The 16751-nt window shown below is 45.9% G+C and overlaps 1 protein-coding gene across 3 annotated transcripts in view; it reads left to right on the forward strand.

Annotated features, from left to right (window-relative positions):
* The window catches only part of PAIP2B (poly(A) binding protein interacting protein 2B), a 70554-nt gene that overhangs the window by 34298 nt on the left and 19505 nt on the right, over positions 1-16751 (forward strand). For 2 of the 3 annotated variants that reach the window (XM_021001101.2, XM_021001100.2), the window contains exon 2: positions 15316-15467. In XM_021001101.2, coding sequence (XP_020856760.2) covers positions 15324-15467 — 144 coding nt within the window. In that variant the 5' untranslated portion in view covers positions 15316-15323. Of the gene's footprint in view, positions 1-6667; positions 6993-15315; positions 15468-16751 lie in introns of those variants that run through there. The other variant, XM_078149261.1, reaches the window with a different exon arrangement.

The raw sequence follows: 16751 nt of genomic DNA on the forward strand, positions 1-16751 counted from the left end.
GGTGACTGCCATAGTCCAGGCATGACGGGTGGGGCCTGTACCAGGGAGAGAGAAGGGGGCCCAAGTGTGAGATGTGAGAAGGTAGAACCCATAGGACTCGGCCCCCGATTGACTGTGGAGGTGAGAGATCGAGGAGTAGAGGATGACACGGGGCTCGTGAGTCTTGATGCCTGGAAGGAGGTCAGTACCCACATGAGGGATTTATCTCATTAACCAAACACCCCTCTTAACTTTCCAGGCCTTGGGTTATTTCCCCTCACTCCACCCCCTACTCACTCTTACCCTCTAAAACTTCCTGGTTTGACTAGAGAATTGACCGATGCTAGGGGCCAAAGCTCTCCTCTCTGGGTACAGTACCTTTTTATTAAGGAAGAGGACAAAGGATCTCAGCAGTGAGTCGGGGAACACTTAGTAAGGGCCTTCTGCGGGCCAGACTCGTACTAAGCGCTGGGGACACAACGTGAGGCAAAGGCCCAGTGTACTGTACTCACTTTGACAGTGCCATCCCTCTGCTGACTGGTGCTGTTCTGGGCCATTTCCCCCTTACACCATAAGCTCCGTGAGCTGCCTTTTGCATTTCCTTGTATCTCCCGTGTTTAGCACAGCACCTGGCACATAATAGTAGGCACTTCATAAATGGTTACTGACTACTTAAAATATTTAAATGGATTATAGAAGTTTCCCTCTCATTGGCCTTCTCTGTTGGCCCCTGTAAGTCAGCATGTTTCACTTTGAGGAGCCCTGATAAAAGAAAATCTTGATTTTGGATTTAGAGTTGGAAGGGATCTTAGAAAGGCTCTAATCGAGCCCTCTCATTTTACAGATGGGGAAACTGAGTCCAGGAGAGGAGAAATAAGTTAATCGGTCTGCCAGTCAGTGGAAGATCCAGGTTTGAACCCAAGCATTCTGACTCTGAAGCTAGCCCTGCTCCTCCTACAGGAGAGATTACAGAACCCTAAAGCAGTGATCACTCTATTGACATTTGAGAGTGAATACATAGAATCAAGTCACATTTTCAATATGCCAGGGAGCTATTTAAAAGAATCCTGTTGGATTTACTTCCTTTGAAAACATGTATACAATTCAGACAAGTGGTTCTGTGAATGTGGCCTGCTGGTTAGTTTGCGTTTGCTTCGCCCTCTAGTGGTGGGCTTTGTAAATGTTCTAGCTTGATTCCATATGCTAATTGCCTGCTTCTAGTGGAGTCGCCTTGAAAAGTTAATTCATTTATACCAGCAGTGCTGCCCTCAATCACAGCATTTTTGGGGGGCAGCTAGGTGGTGCAGTGGATAGAGCACCGGCCCTGGATTCTGGAGTACCTGAGTTCAAATCCGGCCTCAGACACATAACACTTACTAGCTGTGTGACCCTGGGCAAGTCACTGAACCCCATTGCCTAACCAAAAAAAAAAAAAGCATTCTGGGAACTGCTCTCAGAGTCTGGAATATTCTTTTGACTATCCAAACTGGTGGTGATTCCTTTGATGGTGGATCTGATTTTTTTTTTGATAGCCAAAAGTCATTCAAAACTAAGTCTGATAGTCAGATTGGTTAATATCATCTTGAAGTTTAAGGAAAAAAAATGTGGCTGTCAAGCAGTGAGACATATTTTCTAGTGTGACTTAGGTACTGTCTCTGAGGGCACTTTTTAGAATGAGAAATATGCTAACAGTGATCCCTAATGTGGTTTGAGCATTAACATCGTCATTGGAATACATGAGCGACTTTTCAAATTAACTACTTTGAAGGAACATGCTCACTTGGATGGCTAAGGCCTGGTATGTTAAGTATTCAGTCTTGTTATTTTGTTAGTAGATGTCCTATTACACACGTGTCAGTGGTTCTGCCCCTTTTCCCATTATGGCGATACCAGGTCTCTGGCCCTAGTCTGGCACGAAATCCAAGGGCAAAGTATGACTGGAATTAGGAATGATTCAACTGGAGGCTATATTTAATGGGATAAATTGTTTTACCCTGGGGACCATAACAGTCTGACTTGCTCTCTACTTGTCACAAGCATTTGGATGTTAAATGAATATGATTGGTAGTGTTACTCCCAGTTTTCTGTACTTAACACAAGAGTCCATGTTGTCAGTTCAGCTTGGCATGTACCTGGGAACTCTAAGTGCCAGGCTAAAAGGGTGAAATGTCTAGTGATGATTAATGGGGAGATTAGCTTTCTCTGTGTGCTAATTCCTGCTTTGACTTTGCCTGAGTCCACACAAGGAAGTTCTGTGACTGAAGGGGAAAGAAAAGTATACCACAGAGAGATTTCTGCCATCATTTGGACACTTGAGTTCCTGTCACATGAACACCCGCACACACACAGCTTGTTTGGCTCCTCACAATGTCCTGAGGAGGTATGCTGTTTGCTAAGGTACAATACTGCCAGTGGAAATGTCTTGGGAAGTAAGCTATCCACTGGGTATTCTCCAAAGAGAGCTTGAAATATATCAGAATGTCCTGGAAATTCTCAGCATATCCTTTTTTCTGAGTTGAGAGTTGCTAGAACTTTGCAGAAGATTGGTCAAGCTTTCGGGGATCTTTCAAAGACCAATTTCAGCATAATTGTGTTTAGTCCTTTCTTTGGCTGGAGGAGAAGAGGTGTGCTTGCTGGCTTCTAGGACTGATACATGGCACGTGTGAGCCACTTGGCAGCTTTTGTACAAAACGTCACATTTTTGTATTCCTGTCTGATTTTGAGGCATGAATTAAGCCTTGATTTTTAATATTAAACTAAAGATTTTTTTTCTTGCTTGTTGCCTTGATTTTGTTTCCCCATTAATAAACACAGGCTAACTATTTGAACCAGCTTTGCTTGGATAGCTTCTTGCAGAGACTAGGCATACTGAGGGGATTGGAAGCACCAGCCCCTCAGCTAGGCCTTGCACCACCATGGTTCAGTGTCTCCCTCCTCAGCCTTGCCACTGAGGCTGTGGGGGCACCATGGCAGGTGGACTGCAGAGCTCCAGCCTTTTGGCACAGCTGCCCTCAGACCTTGTCAACCCAGAACAGCTGCTACAACCTTAACGTGTGAGCCTTGTTTGTCTTTTCACGTTCCATGGATAGCTTTTGTTTTTACATTCAAGTTGTGTTAGAGTATTAATGTGGCAGCTTCTATACTCCACCTCAGTTGAATCCTCCCTTGTGACAAGATGTTGTTCAGCCCGAGCAGTGACATTATGGTCCATGCAGCATTACACACCCAAATGACCCATGGGTCTGCTGAGGGAAGAGAGTCTTCATCTCTTCCAGGGGACCCAGACTGGTCATCACAGTCATGTAGAGATCACCTTCCTTTTAGGGTTTCTCTGCAGCTCTTAACTGCACTCTCTCTGACATCACCCATTCCTACCATGTTTTACAGTGTAATGATTTTCCATTACGGTCACAGACTGTGATTTATTCAGCTACTTCCCATTTGGGGCATCTAGGTGATGTAGTGGATAGAGGACTGGAGTCAGGAAAAACCTATGTTCCAATCCTGTCTGAAATACTTAACATCTGTGTGACCCGGGAGAAGTCATATAACCTCTTCCAGCCTCAGCATATTTACCTGTAAAATGGGAATGATAGTAAAGCACCTGTCTCCCATGCTTGTTGAAAGGATCAAATAAACTCATGTCTGTAAAGCCCTTTGCAAACCTTAAAAATGGTTATTATTCATTGATTTGTTTTCTGAATGCCCCTTTGAAATCCCCATAATGAGTTTCGTGTTGAGTAGAAACCAAACATTATGAATTTCTGCTGTCGAGCGTGGTGAGAGACATAAAGGGAGACTGTGCATTGAAGCAGACAGGGGTACACACTGGCTGCTGGAGTGGGGGGAAAGCCCATTTCTCAGTGGGTCCCAGTCTTGCTGAAGCTTCTGGATTGTCCTTGGTGCTCATCTCGGTGTTTGTCTTGTGAGAACTCAGTGTTTTTCGACACTTTCTTCGTAAACATAGTCTTTTGATTGGCTGCTTATATTCTTGTCTCATTCCTCAAGCAGTAGGGTGATTCGTCCCTCTGTCCTCCAGCCTTCCAAAAGAGTTTGGTTGATTTCTCTGGCGTGGGCAGATGCCTCAGAGAATTGAGCCTTCATTTTCTGTGGATGATCTCCACTCTGGTAGGGAGAAATCAGTATGCCTTTTGTTGTGTCTGCCAAGTGCTTTTCAAGAAGGAGAACACTGAGGGGCAACTAGTGGACTCAGGAGGATCTGAGTTGAAATCCGGTCTCAGATCAGACACTTGACACTTTCTAGCTGTGTGACTCTGGACAAATCACTTAACCCCAGTTGCCTCACAAAAAAAAAAAAAAGGAGAATACCATAGCTTGCCCTTTCAGCAAGTGCAAGGATGTTACTATGAAACTGTTCGTTCAGCATGGCTGCTTTCATTGTGAGAGTCTTTGCCAGTCCTGCTTTGGGGGTGTCCTCTTCCCTGTGTGGTCCATATGGCGTTGACAACAGGCTTGCCAGCTGTCCAATAGATGCACTAGAATGAAGTGGTAGAAATGGTCTAGAAAGTGTATTGGGTAGCAACATCAGAGGAACGATCCGTGCCCCCTCAGAGGCGACGGCCTATTTAACGTCTGTACTGTCCGTTGTAAGCTGAAGCCTATTTTTTTGTCTTCCCTTTAGCAGCCTATGTACAAATTCTTTTAGGGATGGACCCAGGTTACAGGCCATGGATTTGGAGCTGGAAGGGACCTTGGAGTTCCTCTGGTTCAGGTATTTTTTGCAGGTTTATCTCCACGGAGAAGGTTATTGTTTTCTCGCTCATGTGTTATGCTTGTCTGTCAGAGTGGGAACATAGAAGCAGGAAGGGTGTTTTTTAGGGAGCAGGGTATTGGTGACCACTAGACTTGGAGCCAAGGCCTCGATTGAGTTCTGACTCCCTCACTGAGTGGCTGTTAGGCCTTGGGCAAGCCTCATTTTCTCACTGTGTCAAACTGGGGTATAAGATCATGGATGCAGAGTTGGAAAAGACCTCAGTGATGTAGCCCAGACCCTTCATTTGGTGGAAGAGGAAACTGGAGCTGAGAGCCATCTCATTCTTTTCTCTCCAAGATCATTCCCTTCACCATTAAACCTGCTTTCTCACTTATGTTCACTCTCTCCTTGTCTACTGGCTGTTTCACTGCTGCCTATAAACTGACCCTGTCTCCCCCATCCTCTTCCTGATCTCTCCGTCTCCGCCAGGAATCATCCTGTCTCTCTCTTCCTTTTTGTGAGTAAACTCATCCAGAAGACCATCTACAGTAGGTGCCTCTCCTTCCTCTTCTCTCCCTCTCTTCTGATCTCTGTGCACTCTAGCTTCTGACCTCATCACTCAAGTGGAATAGCTCTTTCTTAAGTAGAGTGATGTCTTAGTAGCCAAATCGAGTGCCCTTTTGTAATCTTCATCCTTCTTGATCTCTGCAGCCTCTGACGTTGTCTGGCGCTCTCTTTACCTTGAAATGCTCTTCTCTCTAGACTGTCGTGGTGCTCCTTTCCCCTGGTTCTCCTCCTACCTGACTGTCCACTTCTCAGGCTCCAAGTTGCATTCACTAAAAATGGGTGTCCTCCAGACTCTGTCCTGGGTCCTCTTCTCTTCTCCTCTGTGCTGTGGGTCTTGGGATCTCTTCATTTCTCAGGGTTGCAGTTATCATCTCTATAAGATGTTTTTCAGCTCTAATCTCTCTCCTGATCTCCAGTCTTGCCTCTCCAACTGCCTTGCCTGTCAGACATCCTGAATCAAATGTCCTATAGGCATCTTAAATTTAGCGCATCCAAAACCGCAGTCCTTGTCTTTTCCCCAAATCCTATTCTTCCTGACTTTTCTGTTACCGTCTAGAGCAGCAGCAGCCTCTCAGTCACCCAGGCTAACAACTCAGGTATCATTCTTTACTCTCACCCCCTCCCCTATCCAATCTGCTGCTCAGTCCAGTGGGTGCTGGTCTTTTCACATCTCTTATAGGACTCCTCCTCTGACACTACCCTGTATTACCTCATGCCCACATTATTGCAAGAGCCAACTGGTTGGTCTCCCTGTCTCAGGTGTCCCCCCTTCCAGTCCATCCTCCACTCCAGCTGTCGTAGTGGGATTCCTGAAGCCCAGCTCTGACAATGTAATCTCCTTATTCAGTAGACTCCAGAGACTCCCGACGGCTTCCAGGATGAAATACAAACTCCTGCATCATCTGGCCCTTCCCAGTCCTCCTGTACGTTGCTCACCCCGCATCCTCTGTGATCCATGACGTTGGTCTTCCTAGCTCTTGGACAGAGCACAAGGCATTCCATATGCCAGCTTCTAGGCTGAGAACTTCCCCTCCTCGTTTAGATCTCCTGGCTTCCTCCGAATCCCAGCTAAAAGTCCACCTTCCGACCCTCCTCAGTCTCAGTACCTTCCTGCTGTATATATGTGTTTGTGCACAGTTGTTCTCGGCTGGCTTCCTCCTGTCTTTTGGACTCTTGCTTTTCCTTGTGTCCTGTGCCTGGCCCGAGAGCAGGGGCTTAATCAGCAGCATTGTTGCCTGCTGCCGAGTGACGTGGCAGCTGGATGCGGGCAGTGTTTTGTTCTCCCTGCCCAGCATTGTTCATTTAAAGGGCTCTTTTAGTCAGATATCACGTGGCTTGGAAGGATAGAGCTCTTGAGCACGTGTGGGAAGGGTGAAGGCAGAAAGTCAAATACCAGCTACCAGGGAGGGGGAGGAGACGAGCCAGGGAGAGAGCAGCTGTATCGTTACTATGTTTTTTTGAGCTTCTGATGCAACAGATACACACCTGAACCCTGGAGTCTTTGTCCACCATACACCCTGGCTGTGTGACCTAGGGCAAGTCACCTAGCTTTTTGGAACCTCCTTAACACTTACGCTGCCTCCCTCCCTGCTGTTGTGATCAGCTGAGATAGACTTTGTCTTGGCTTGTGCCGTCTGTTTCAGCCAGCTGTTATTTCTCATCCTTGGCCTCCCTTCCAGTCTGGTGGAGGAGAGCTGCTGAGTGCTTAGCTGGGGCCCCTGACCGGCTAACTGTAAGTGCCTCCATCTGACTGTAAGGAAGGGAGAAGAGCCGTGTGTGCTAACTCCTCGGCCACGGCTTCAGGGAGTCCGTGAGACTTGAGTCAGGTGACGTTGGAAGCAGGGCTGAGAGTCGTGTGGACGGGGAAGAGGGAGGGAGGCGTTTCGGGTGGGGGAGCTGGACGTGGCCTCAGAGAAAGCCTGAAGTATGGCGTGGGAGCAGGGCAGAGAGGAGGCTGGTTTGACTGGAGAGGATTGGGAATGAGGGTGGTGAGGGAAGGCAGTGGCCAGTGATAGGGATTTTGCAAGCCTAGCAGAATTTAGATTTGATGTGGTCAGCACTTGTAAGTCTGGGAACATGATTAAACCATATTTTAGGGAGATTAATCAAAGGTTATCTGTTTAAAGCTGAAAGGGACCTTGGAGGCCATCAAGTGCAGCCCCTCCGTTTTTCAGATGAGGAAACTGAGGCTGAGAGGAGTAAGCTCCCAAGGTCATACATTGTCTGAACCAGAGTCTTCCCGATGCTAGCCCAGATCTCTTCTCTTCACTCCCACAAGCTGCCTTTCCTAACGGCAAGAAGTAGAAGCTCTCCAGCAATGAGACCAGCTAGGGATCGTGATCTAGGTAGGAGGTGAGGAAGGTTTGGACTAGGGTGGACCAGTGAGTCTAGAAACGGAAGAGTGAGTCTGAGAGGTCGTTGGAGTTCGAGGGGGAAGACCGCAGCAGCTTGTGATTGGCTGTGGGGAAGGTTGTGATAAGGGGAGAGGGCAGCCATTAGGTAGTGACAGTGAGTTTTTAAAAAGAATCAGTAGAACATGTATCTTTAAAAATCATAGCTGATTCTCAGATGGTGAGCTCTGTTAGGGCAGGGAGCAAGTCCTGTTTATCTTTGTATTTCCCCCTTCTTGTAGGCATTCTTAATTCTACAGACGTTTATTTATAGTTTACAACAATGGTGTCAAATTGAAATGGAAACAGGGCCACTAATCCATATAGAAAGATCCCCGTGGCCACATCTGGCCAGTCTTGAGATGTCATGTTACCTGTTGTATTGAACTTTTGCTCTTTGTGTTAAATATTTCCCAATTGCATTTTCCTCCGGTTCGGCAGCATCGGGGCAGTTGGCCACGTGTGGCCCCTGAGCTCTATGGGATGTCTCTGGTATAAGGGATAGAGAGCCTGGGCCCATGGTGCCCCCTCTGCTCCTGTCTGGCTGGGTGACCCTGAGTGAGTCCCGCAGGCTCTCGTTACCTCTTGCCTGGATTACTGCAGCAGCCTGCTGGTCAGTCTTCCTAATCAGGCCCCTCCCCATTCCAGCCCGTCCTCCACTCAGTCGCACCTTGTTAAAAACGGGATTGGATCTAGAGGCTGCCCAGCCTTCCACTCTGCAAACTCAGGTGGCTCCGTTATTTCCAGGATCAGTGGTAAGATCCTTTGCCAGGCTTTTAAAGTCCTTTCCAGCCTGGCCTCTGCCTCCCTTTCCCATCTTTTGACATACTGTTCCCATACACGTGTCCTAAAGCTCAGTGACACCAGCCCTTTTTGTTGTTGCTCGAACAGAATTCACCTCCTTCATGCATACCTTTTCACCTGCTCCCCCCATTTCCCTTCACAAACCTTTGCCTCCTTCCAGACTGAGCTCAAATTCCAGTGTGAAGGGGGCTCTTCTTACCTTCCCTTTTCCCTCCCCCAGTATCTTCTCTCTGAGATCTGTCTAGACATATGGTAACATCCACTGATAGTGTTATAGATATGTATCTTGTACGTACATAGGTATTTTCATGTTTTTCCCCCATTACTGGGAGGCTCCTGAAGGACAGAGATCCTATTTCTGCCTTTCTTTGTATCTCTGGTGCTCAGCTCCAGTGTTGAACACATAGTAGGTGCTTAATAAATGCTTGTTGACCTACTCAGTCAACTCCAGTGGCTTCCTGTTGCCTCTCAACCAGATATAAACTCCTCTGTTCATCTTTGAAGTCTAGTTTTCCAGCCTCGTTGGACATTATTCCATTTCCTGTTCTCTTCGGTCTAGCCAAATTGACCCTATCTCTGCTCCTTGGTGGACCCCCATCCCTAGAACATGATCCCATGTTACTGCTTCCTCAGAACCCTTCTATTCCTTTAAAGACATCGCTCATGCTCCCTTTCTGGACCCACCTAGCTTCTTCCCAAACTACTTTTTGTTTAGCTGCTGGAATATGTGTACATTTATTCCCTTTATGTTTATGCTCCATGTGTATGTGTGCACGTGTGCATGTTTGTGAGGTTATGGGGTGTTCAGGGAGGACTGGCATCTCTGGTGTGAGGGTTGCCGAGCCCTCTTGGGGGCCTCTTATCTAGCTTTCGTGCCCACCTTCACCCGACTCTCATCTGTGGTTCTAAGAAGCAGTAGCACATGCAACAGTCACATCCTAGTAAACCATCTCGGCGGATAAGCTAAACCAGATTGAGGGGAACCCCTGGGCCACAAGCAAGTGAAGACTTCCCTCGGTGTAATGGGCGAATGAGAGCAGTTTGTTCCCATGTCCATAAAGGTGGCTGAAACAGGTTCTCTGGAGAGCCTAGAGCTTGGTCAGACATCGAAGACACCAAGGACACCCACTGCATCCTGGGCCGTTGCCAGTCGTCCTGACTTTTGTCCCGCCATTAGACTTTGATACTCTGGAAGAGAGTGAGGCTGATGAGTTTGTACAGCTCTGCCTCACTTCAGTCCAGTTCATGCAGGAGTCAGGACATAACTCTGTGCTGTCATTGGACCACTACCACTAGCAACATATATATTTGTATTGTTGTTTCCCCATTAGAACATAAGTTTCTTGCAAGCAGAGATTGTTTCATTCTTTGTACTTCTGACTCTAGGGCCCAACAGTGCCTGGCCTGTTGATTAAGTGCCTGAGCACTTGATGCTTTGGTTGATGACCAAGCTTAGCTCAGGAGAAGAGAAAAGTCATCTCTCTCCCTTCCCAGCAAGAATAGTACTCTGCAGAAACTCTCTCACTTGGTACATGGTGTTTACTTTTGCAGAACTGTTTGGTTCCTTCTTTCTTCATTCTTGTTACAAGGCATGGTTTAAAATCTTGGGTCAGGGAGAAGGGAAGCAAAATTCAGAAGTGAAGGTGATCTAAAAACTAGAGATAAAACAATTACTATTTTTAAAACATGGGTATCTTCACACACACATGTTGAGGGACACCACCTATGTCCTATATAGGTAGATCACAAGAGACACCATCATGCAGTAGAAAGAGAATTGGAATTCAGAGTAAGATGACCTAGTGTTGAATCCCCGATTTGCCACTTACATGGTGGTGCTGTCAGAAGTAATAGGAAGGTTTTCTGGAGAAAGATTACGAGTTTTGTGTTGGAGATGTTGAGTTTGAGAAACCTGTGGAACATCCAGTTTGAGATGTTTGACAGGCCCTTGGTGGTGAGAGACTGGCACTCAGGAGCAACACTTGGACTGGATGTATGAATCTGGGAATCATTTGAGTAGACCCGTGGGGGCTAAGGAGATCACCGAGTGAGATGGCGAAGAGGGTCCCTGACAGAGGCTTGGGGGACACCCGAGGTTAAAGGGGAGTGACTTGGAGGAAAATACATCGAAGGGCTAAGAAGGCATGTCAGGCAAGAGGAAAACCGGGGGAGGGAGGAGAGAGAGCGCGCAAGCAGTACCCCAAAACTTAGAGAAGAGAGGGTGATCAGCAGTATCATAGAGAGGTCAGGGAGGGTGAAAATTGAGAAAAGGCAGTTAGATTTGTCAATTGAGAGCTAATAACATGGGAGAGAGCGGTTTCAGTTGAATGGTAACTGTAGATTGTAGAGAGTTAAGAAGACCTGAGAAGACTTAGTATAAATATACATCACAGGGGTCAAAGGCTCACCCACTAAGGCATACCCAAGTGGGGAAAAGTTTACCAGTGTAGATAAAGGTGTGCTGTACAATGGAGATCACGTTCATTTGTGGTCTTCTCAGTCAGTGTCTGGCTACAGGCCTCTCTTTCTGTTTGAGTTTGACACCACAGGTGTAGATGACTTTCTCAAGGAACTTAGCTGAGGGGGTGATGGAAAATTGATCTAGATAGGGCTTTGTAAGGATAGTCAATACACGGGCAGGTTTGCGGCCAGCAGAGAAAGAGCCAATAGACAGAGTGGGATTGAAGACTAGAGTGTGGAGCAGTTAGCTGGAGTAGATGGGAGGGATGGGGTCAGGGATGCATGTGGAGGGGTTTTCCTTGGCAAGGCACCTGAGCATTGTGAGATGAGAGGGAAGGAGAGGAAGCTTTTGTTGAATGGTGAGGCCCCTTGGCTTTAGCTAGAGGAAAAGTGAGAAGGTTTGAGACCACAGCTCCTGTGGTGAGTGAGATCGGGATTCCATAAGGGAGGTGGAGCAAAGCACCGCAGGCCCAACTAGGGTTATGTAATATGAATTGTAGTAGAGCCGGTCCATAGGGCTTTGTGACTTTGTCTAACTCCATTCAGCAGTACAGGAGGCAGATGGAGGGAGTGACCCCAGTTTGAGGTCTGACAAGGCATGATTGTGTGATTGGTGGTAGGCCAAGGAGGGAAGGGATTTGAGTGTAGAGAATGGTGTTGATTTAAACTGATTTACCAATGGGTTAGTATAGTGAAGGAAGGGCAGTGTTGTCAGTGCAAGGGTGATGGCCTGGGAAAGTAGTGAGGAATTGGAGGAGAGAGAATGGGGTAGAGATGGTAAAAGATGGTCAGATGTGAGGGTAAGGATGGTCAGCACTGTGGAGGATGGGCTAGAGTGTGTGTGTGTGTGTGTGTGTGTGTGTGTGTGTGTGTATGAGTATCAGAGTGTGCATGTGTGCATATTACAAGTTTAGTTTTGAACTATTTGTACTTGTGATGCTTATAAGGTGCAGATATCCAGCAGAAAGTTGGTATTGCAGAATTGAAGTTTGGGGGAGGGATTAAGTCTGGATATCTGGTCTGCATAAAATACAAAATGGAGGTCAGCATAAAGCTGATCATTGAAGCTGGTGAACTGGTGAGATCACCAAGGTGGGGTGTATAGATAAAGAGAAGAGGGCCTAGGATGTGACTGAGAGGGATGCCCATAATCAGAATCTGAGAGACAGACAATCCAGCAAGGAAACTGAGGAGAGGTCACACTGGTGGGATGGAAAGCCAAGACGTAGTGTTGATGTAGAAGCCACGGGAGAAGAACAGGGTCTGATGCTGGCATTTTTACAGCACAGTCAGGTCTTCAAAGCTCTGCAAAAACTGCACTGAGGTCAAGTACAGTGAGGTCTGCTCAAAGGCCATTGGACTGGCGTTTAAGAGATTGTTGGTAGCCTTGGAGAACAGTTTGGGATTGGTGTGAGTTTAGAGAAGTGAGTATGAGGCTAAAAAATGGAGGCTTGGGAAATAAAGAGGAGATAGAGAATGAGAGAAGGAGGGCAGGGTCAAATGAAGGGTTTTTAAGGATAAGGGAGACCTGGATGTGTTGATAAATTGTGGGGAAGGAGCCAGTGAAGGAGGAGAAAACGGAATCATGATCATACTTCAAGCCCTGGGGCATCCAGAGCCTCTCAGCTGACGTCCTTAACCACTGAAAAGGAATACCTCATCATTCACACCTTAGGAAGAACCAAGCATGAAGAAAATCTCTTTTTTGCATTAGGATTTGAGGGTAAATGGACAACAAATTGGGCCCAGGATTAAACAGGAGAAGAAGAGTGAACTGGATTGTGTTTAGGAAATTTCAGAGCTCTTTTAATGACCTCAAACTGTTCAACAGAAATCAAAGATCATCTTTCTTCATCTCTGTGTTCTCCCTTTGTTTTGTGGCTGTGAGTCACACAACACTGAAGTCTTTGGAGAATTAAAAATGAGTTACTCTAGGGGCAGTGGAGAAGCATGAGTGTGTGTGTGTGTGTGTGTGTGTGTGTGTGTGTGTGTGTGTGAGATAGATAGGCTGAAGTATGACAACAGTTACAGAAGAGACCCAGGGGACAGGGTATAGTCAGAGGAGTAAATGATCGAGAAAGAAAATGTATTGTTCACATGGCAGCAGCAGGGGATAGCTGGTGGACAGGTATCCTGTTGGTGTTTGGGGAAGCTGGACCCCTCTTGGCTGGCAGTAAGTGGAGCAGGTTCCCAAAGTGAGATGGATGGGGAAGAGAAGGCACAAGTAGAGGGGTTAATGTTTGCAAGGAGAGACTTTCACCTCCTCATCAGAGGCTAGAGCGAACAAGGAAGGAATTAGGGGAGAGGAAACAGTGGCTTTGAGCTGCAGTGGGAAGGCGAATTCTGCATGTTTTCTGTTTAAAATGAAGCAGCTAAACTACTTTACTACACACAAGTTCTCTTTTCTTCTTCATGACATCCTTTGGATAGAGTCTTTTCAAGGGAATCACCAGGTCTTAGGGATTGATCTGATTTGTGACTTTTTTATGTTGCCATGCTAGTCTCCAAAAATTATCCATTAATTATAGTCCCACTAATAACGTAATAGTGTCTGTTTACTTGAAGTCTTATAAATAGTTATCCCTTCCATATCACAACTTTTCCTCTTGAGGTTATAGCGTGGGTCAGCATAAGAAATTAAATGGGAATTTTGGGGGAGTTTTGCAGAAGCTGCAGACAATACAGAAAAAGTTCAGAAACTCAGAAATGCATAAAATATATGTATGATATTTTATAATATCAACATATTTTATCTTTTAATACTATAATAATTCAGCCTTCTTCTCTGGTACAAAGGAAGGACCAAAAAATTTTGCACAAATTTTCCACATCTCAGGTGGAGGTGGAGAGGGGGGCACCCGGCCTTTAACCCCAAAATGTGGAAGGAATAACTGTATTGGATTTTGTCATAAGGGGGGTGGGGTGAGCCTAGGTTTTCCTATTTAGTGAGTATAAGGCGTTATCTTAAGGTTGTCTTCACTTGAATTCCTTTGATTGTTAGGAAATTTCGGCATCTCTTCATGTGGTTATAATCAGCAATTTGTATTTCAAAAATTATATTTATGTCTTTTGAATGCTGTTTCATTGAAGAATAGTGTGTATTACTATTATAGTTATGTATTGTTCTTTACAGATGCTAGATTTCATTTTATTTACTAGAAATATTTTTTCCCAATTTGTTGCTTTTTATTTTTGTTTTATTGCGTTTGATATACAAAATTCTTATATTTGGATAATCAGCTTTTGTCTTTAGTAGTTGTGTTTGATTATATAGGTTACCCCCCTTCCTGATCAGAATAAATAAGTGTATGTGCACATATGTGAACACTGAGGTTGTGACTCTTTTATTTTGGTGATTGTCGGGGATACATGCCTAATCCCAGTTTTCCACCTGCAGTAGTATGGTTTTTCCAGAAGTTTTTATTGAATGGTAATTTCACTTCCCAGTGTTCACTACACCTTGCTTAGCAAACACTCTCCTAAATAGAGCAGGCTCTGTGTCTGGACTTCTCTTTATTTGTCTCTTTTTGCCGAGCACCTAACAGCTTTTGGACTTCAAGCTTTTTGGTACATTTTTGTCTAAGTAGAGCAAGTCTGTTTTTACTGAGTTCTTGTTCATAATCTTTACATTGACGGAATTACATAATCCCCATAACCAAGCTAATGTCGACCCGATGATTTCACCTTTGCAACATCTCCCAAACAGACCCTTTCTCTCCTATGACACTGATGCCATCCTGGTACAGGCCCTCATCACCTCGTGCCTGGTGGGTCTGCCTGCCTCAAGTCTCTCCCCATTCCAGTGCAGCCTCCATTCAGCCACGGAAGTGATTTTCCTGTCTGTCCACATCATACTCCCCACTCCCCCCCAGTCCAGTGGTTCACTGTTGTCTCCAGGAGCAAATTACACATGATCTTATGTTTTGGTTTTTTGCTTTTTGGTGAGGCAATCGGGGTTAAGTGACTTGCCCAAGGTCACACAGCCAGTAAGTGTTCAGTGTCTGAGGCTGGATTTGAACTCAGGTCCTTCTGACTCCAAGGCCAGAGCTCTATTCACTGTGCCACCTAGCTGCCCATGATCTTATGTTTTAAAAAATATTCCTGCTTATGTGCAACTCATCTGTGGATCAGTAACAAAGCCATGTCCTATGAGACAACAGCTTAGTAGGAATAGCTGTCTAGATAATGTTTGTTTTTTTAACTTTCTCTGCAGTGTAGACGCTTGTACATTTGATAACTAGAGGCGTAGTCTTTACTGAAGAGGAGGTGCAGACTAATAGATTTTGCTCAGCTTTATTGGAAAAACTTTTGATTTTAAACTCCAGATGTCCAAGCTGTAGAAGATTGAGTAGGGGGTCGCATTGCTACCGCCTTGTTCACACTTTCTTTTTCTTTTTTCAGATTCTTTAATGATGAATGGGTCCAATGTTGCCAATACAACACCCAATGCAAAATCCAAAGAGGACCAGGTAGTGAATGGGCGTGATGAGAAGGAAAACAACCCCTTTGCTGAGTACATGTGGATGGAGAACGAAGAGGATTTCAATAGACAGGTAAAGGAAAGTGTGAGTACCGTGCTCTGTTTAGTTTTCAGAGCCTCTTCCCTGGACCTCTCCAGGCTTCCACCTTCTGCCCCTGGGCTCCTGGGACGCACCAGCCTTCTCTCTGTCCTCCATTTCAGCTCCGGGCATTTTCATGGACGGTCCCTCATGCTTTGCTCTCTCTCCCTTCTCATTCACCTGTTGGCGTCTCTCATCATTCCCCTTAATGCTGGTGCCTTCCCTCTGTCGATTACCTTCAGTTTAGCCTGCGTGTGTCTTGTTTGCACATAAGCTGCTTCCCCTGTTAAATTTGAGCTCCTTGATGTCCCTATCCATCTTCTGCCTTTCTCTGTCTCCCCTGTGCTTAGCACAGTGCCTGGTATGCAGTGGGTGCTTAATAAATGTTTATTGGCTGATCTCTGGCTTTGGAGGGGGAATGTCATTTAATCATAGGGACCTGCCAGATCTACTCACCTTGGCGTCATCTGTGCACCGGTTGGCCACAGATTAATTAGAGGACATCGTAGTTTGTGGCCTTCTTTCTGGAGAGGCTTTGGGTCAGAACTGGCTCCGGCTGGGTAGGGGGCCCTGTTCTAGCCTCTGGGCGCCTCAGGAAGCCTTCTTCTAGTGAAGTGATTCTGGAAGGATTCTAGAAGGTCACCAGTGAAATAACAGATTGATTTCTGAAATTAGCGCTCCCCAGTCGCAAGTTCAGACATAGGAGGGACCATCTAATCCAACCCTGTCGTTTTGTAGAGGAGGAAACTGAGTCCTCAGTTAACGCGGCTGGTATTTGGACTGGGTTCTCTGACTGCAAACAGTGTTCTCTGTGCTGTACCACAGCGAGCTCAGTGAGTCTGCCTTCCCGGGTGACGCGCACAGGTGGACGCAGATGTTCCATGTGCGGTCCGACCGGGACAGAGTACCGTAACTTAGCACTTACTTCTTCCCTTACTTCACTGACCTCTGCTTTTTGATGCTGTTTGTTTCAAGCCTTTTACTTTTTTGCTCCACATAATTGGATTATAGCCAAAATGATAGCAAAATCATAACAGTATTTATCAAATATCCATATGGCACTAAGCTGCGCGACAGGTTCAGGAACGATTCTGAGGAGCCCAAGAGTCTGAATCAGCTTGGAGTCTTCCTAGACTCAGTGGAGTTGTCTAGAATAGCTAGGTACTTTCTGGGCTTCCCCTTATCCTATTGGAATTCTAGGGCCTTCATCACTGTCTGGTGACCGGAAATGGAGCCTGAAGCACACTGACAACATTTACAAAAATAATTCTACTTTAA

The sequence above is a fragment of the Phascolarctos cinereus genome, unplaced genomic scaffold, assembly GCF_003287225.1.
Source record: "Phascolarctos cinereus isolate Bilbo 61053 unplaced genomic scaffold, phaCin_HiC Scaffold_2;HRSCAF=192, whole genome shotgun sequence".
Classification (NCBI taxonomy): domain Eukaryota; kingdom Metazoa; phylum Chordata; class Mammalia; order Diprotodontia; family Phascolarctidae; genus Phascolarctos; species Phascolarctos cinereus.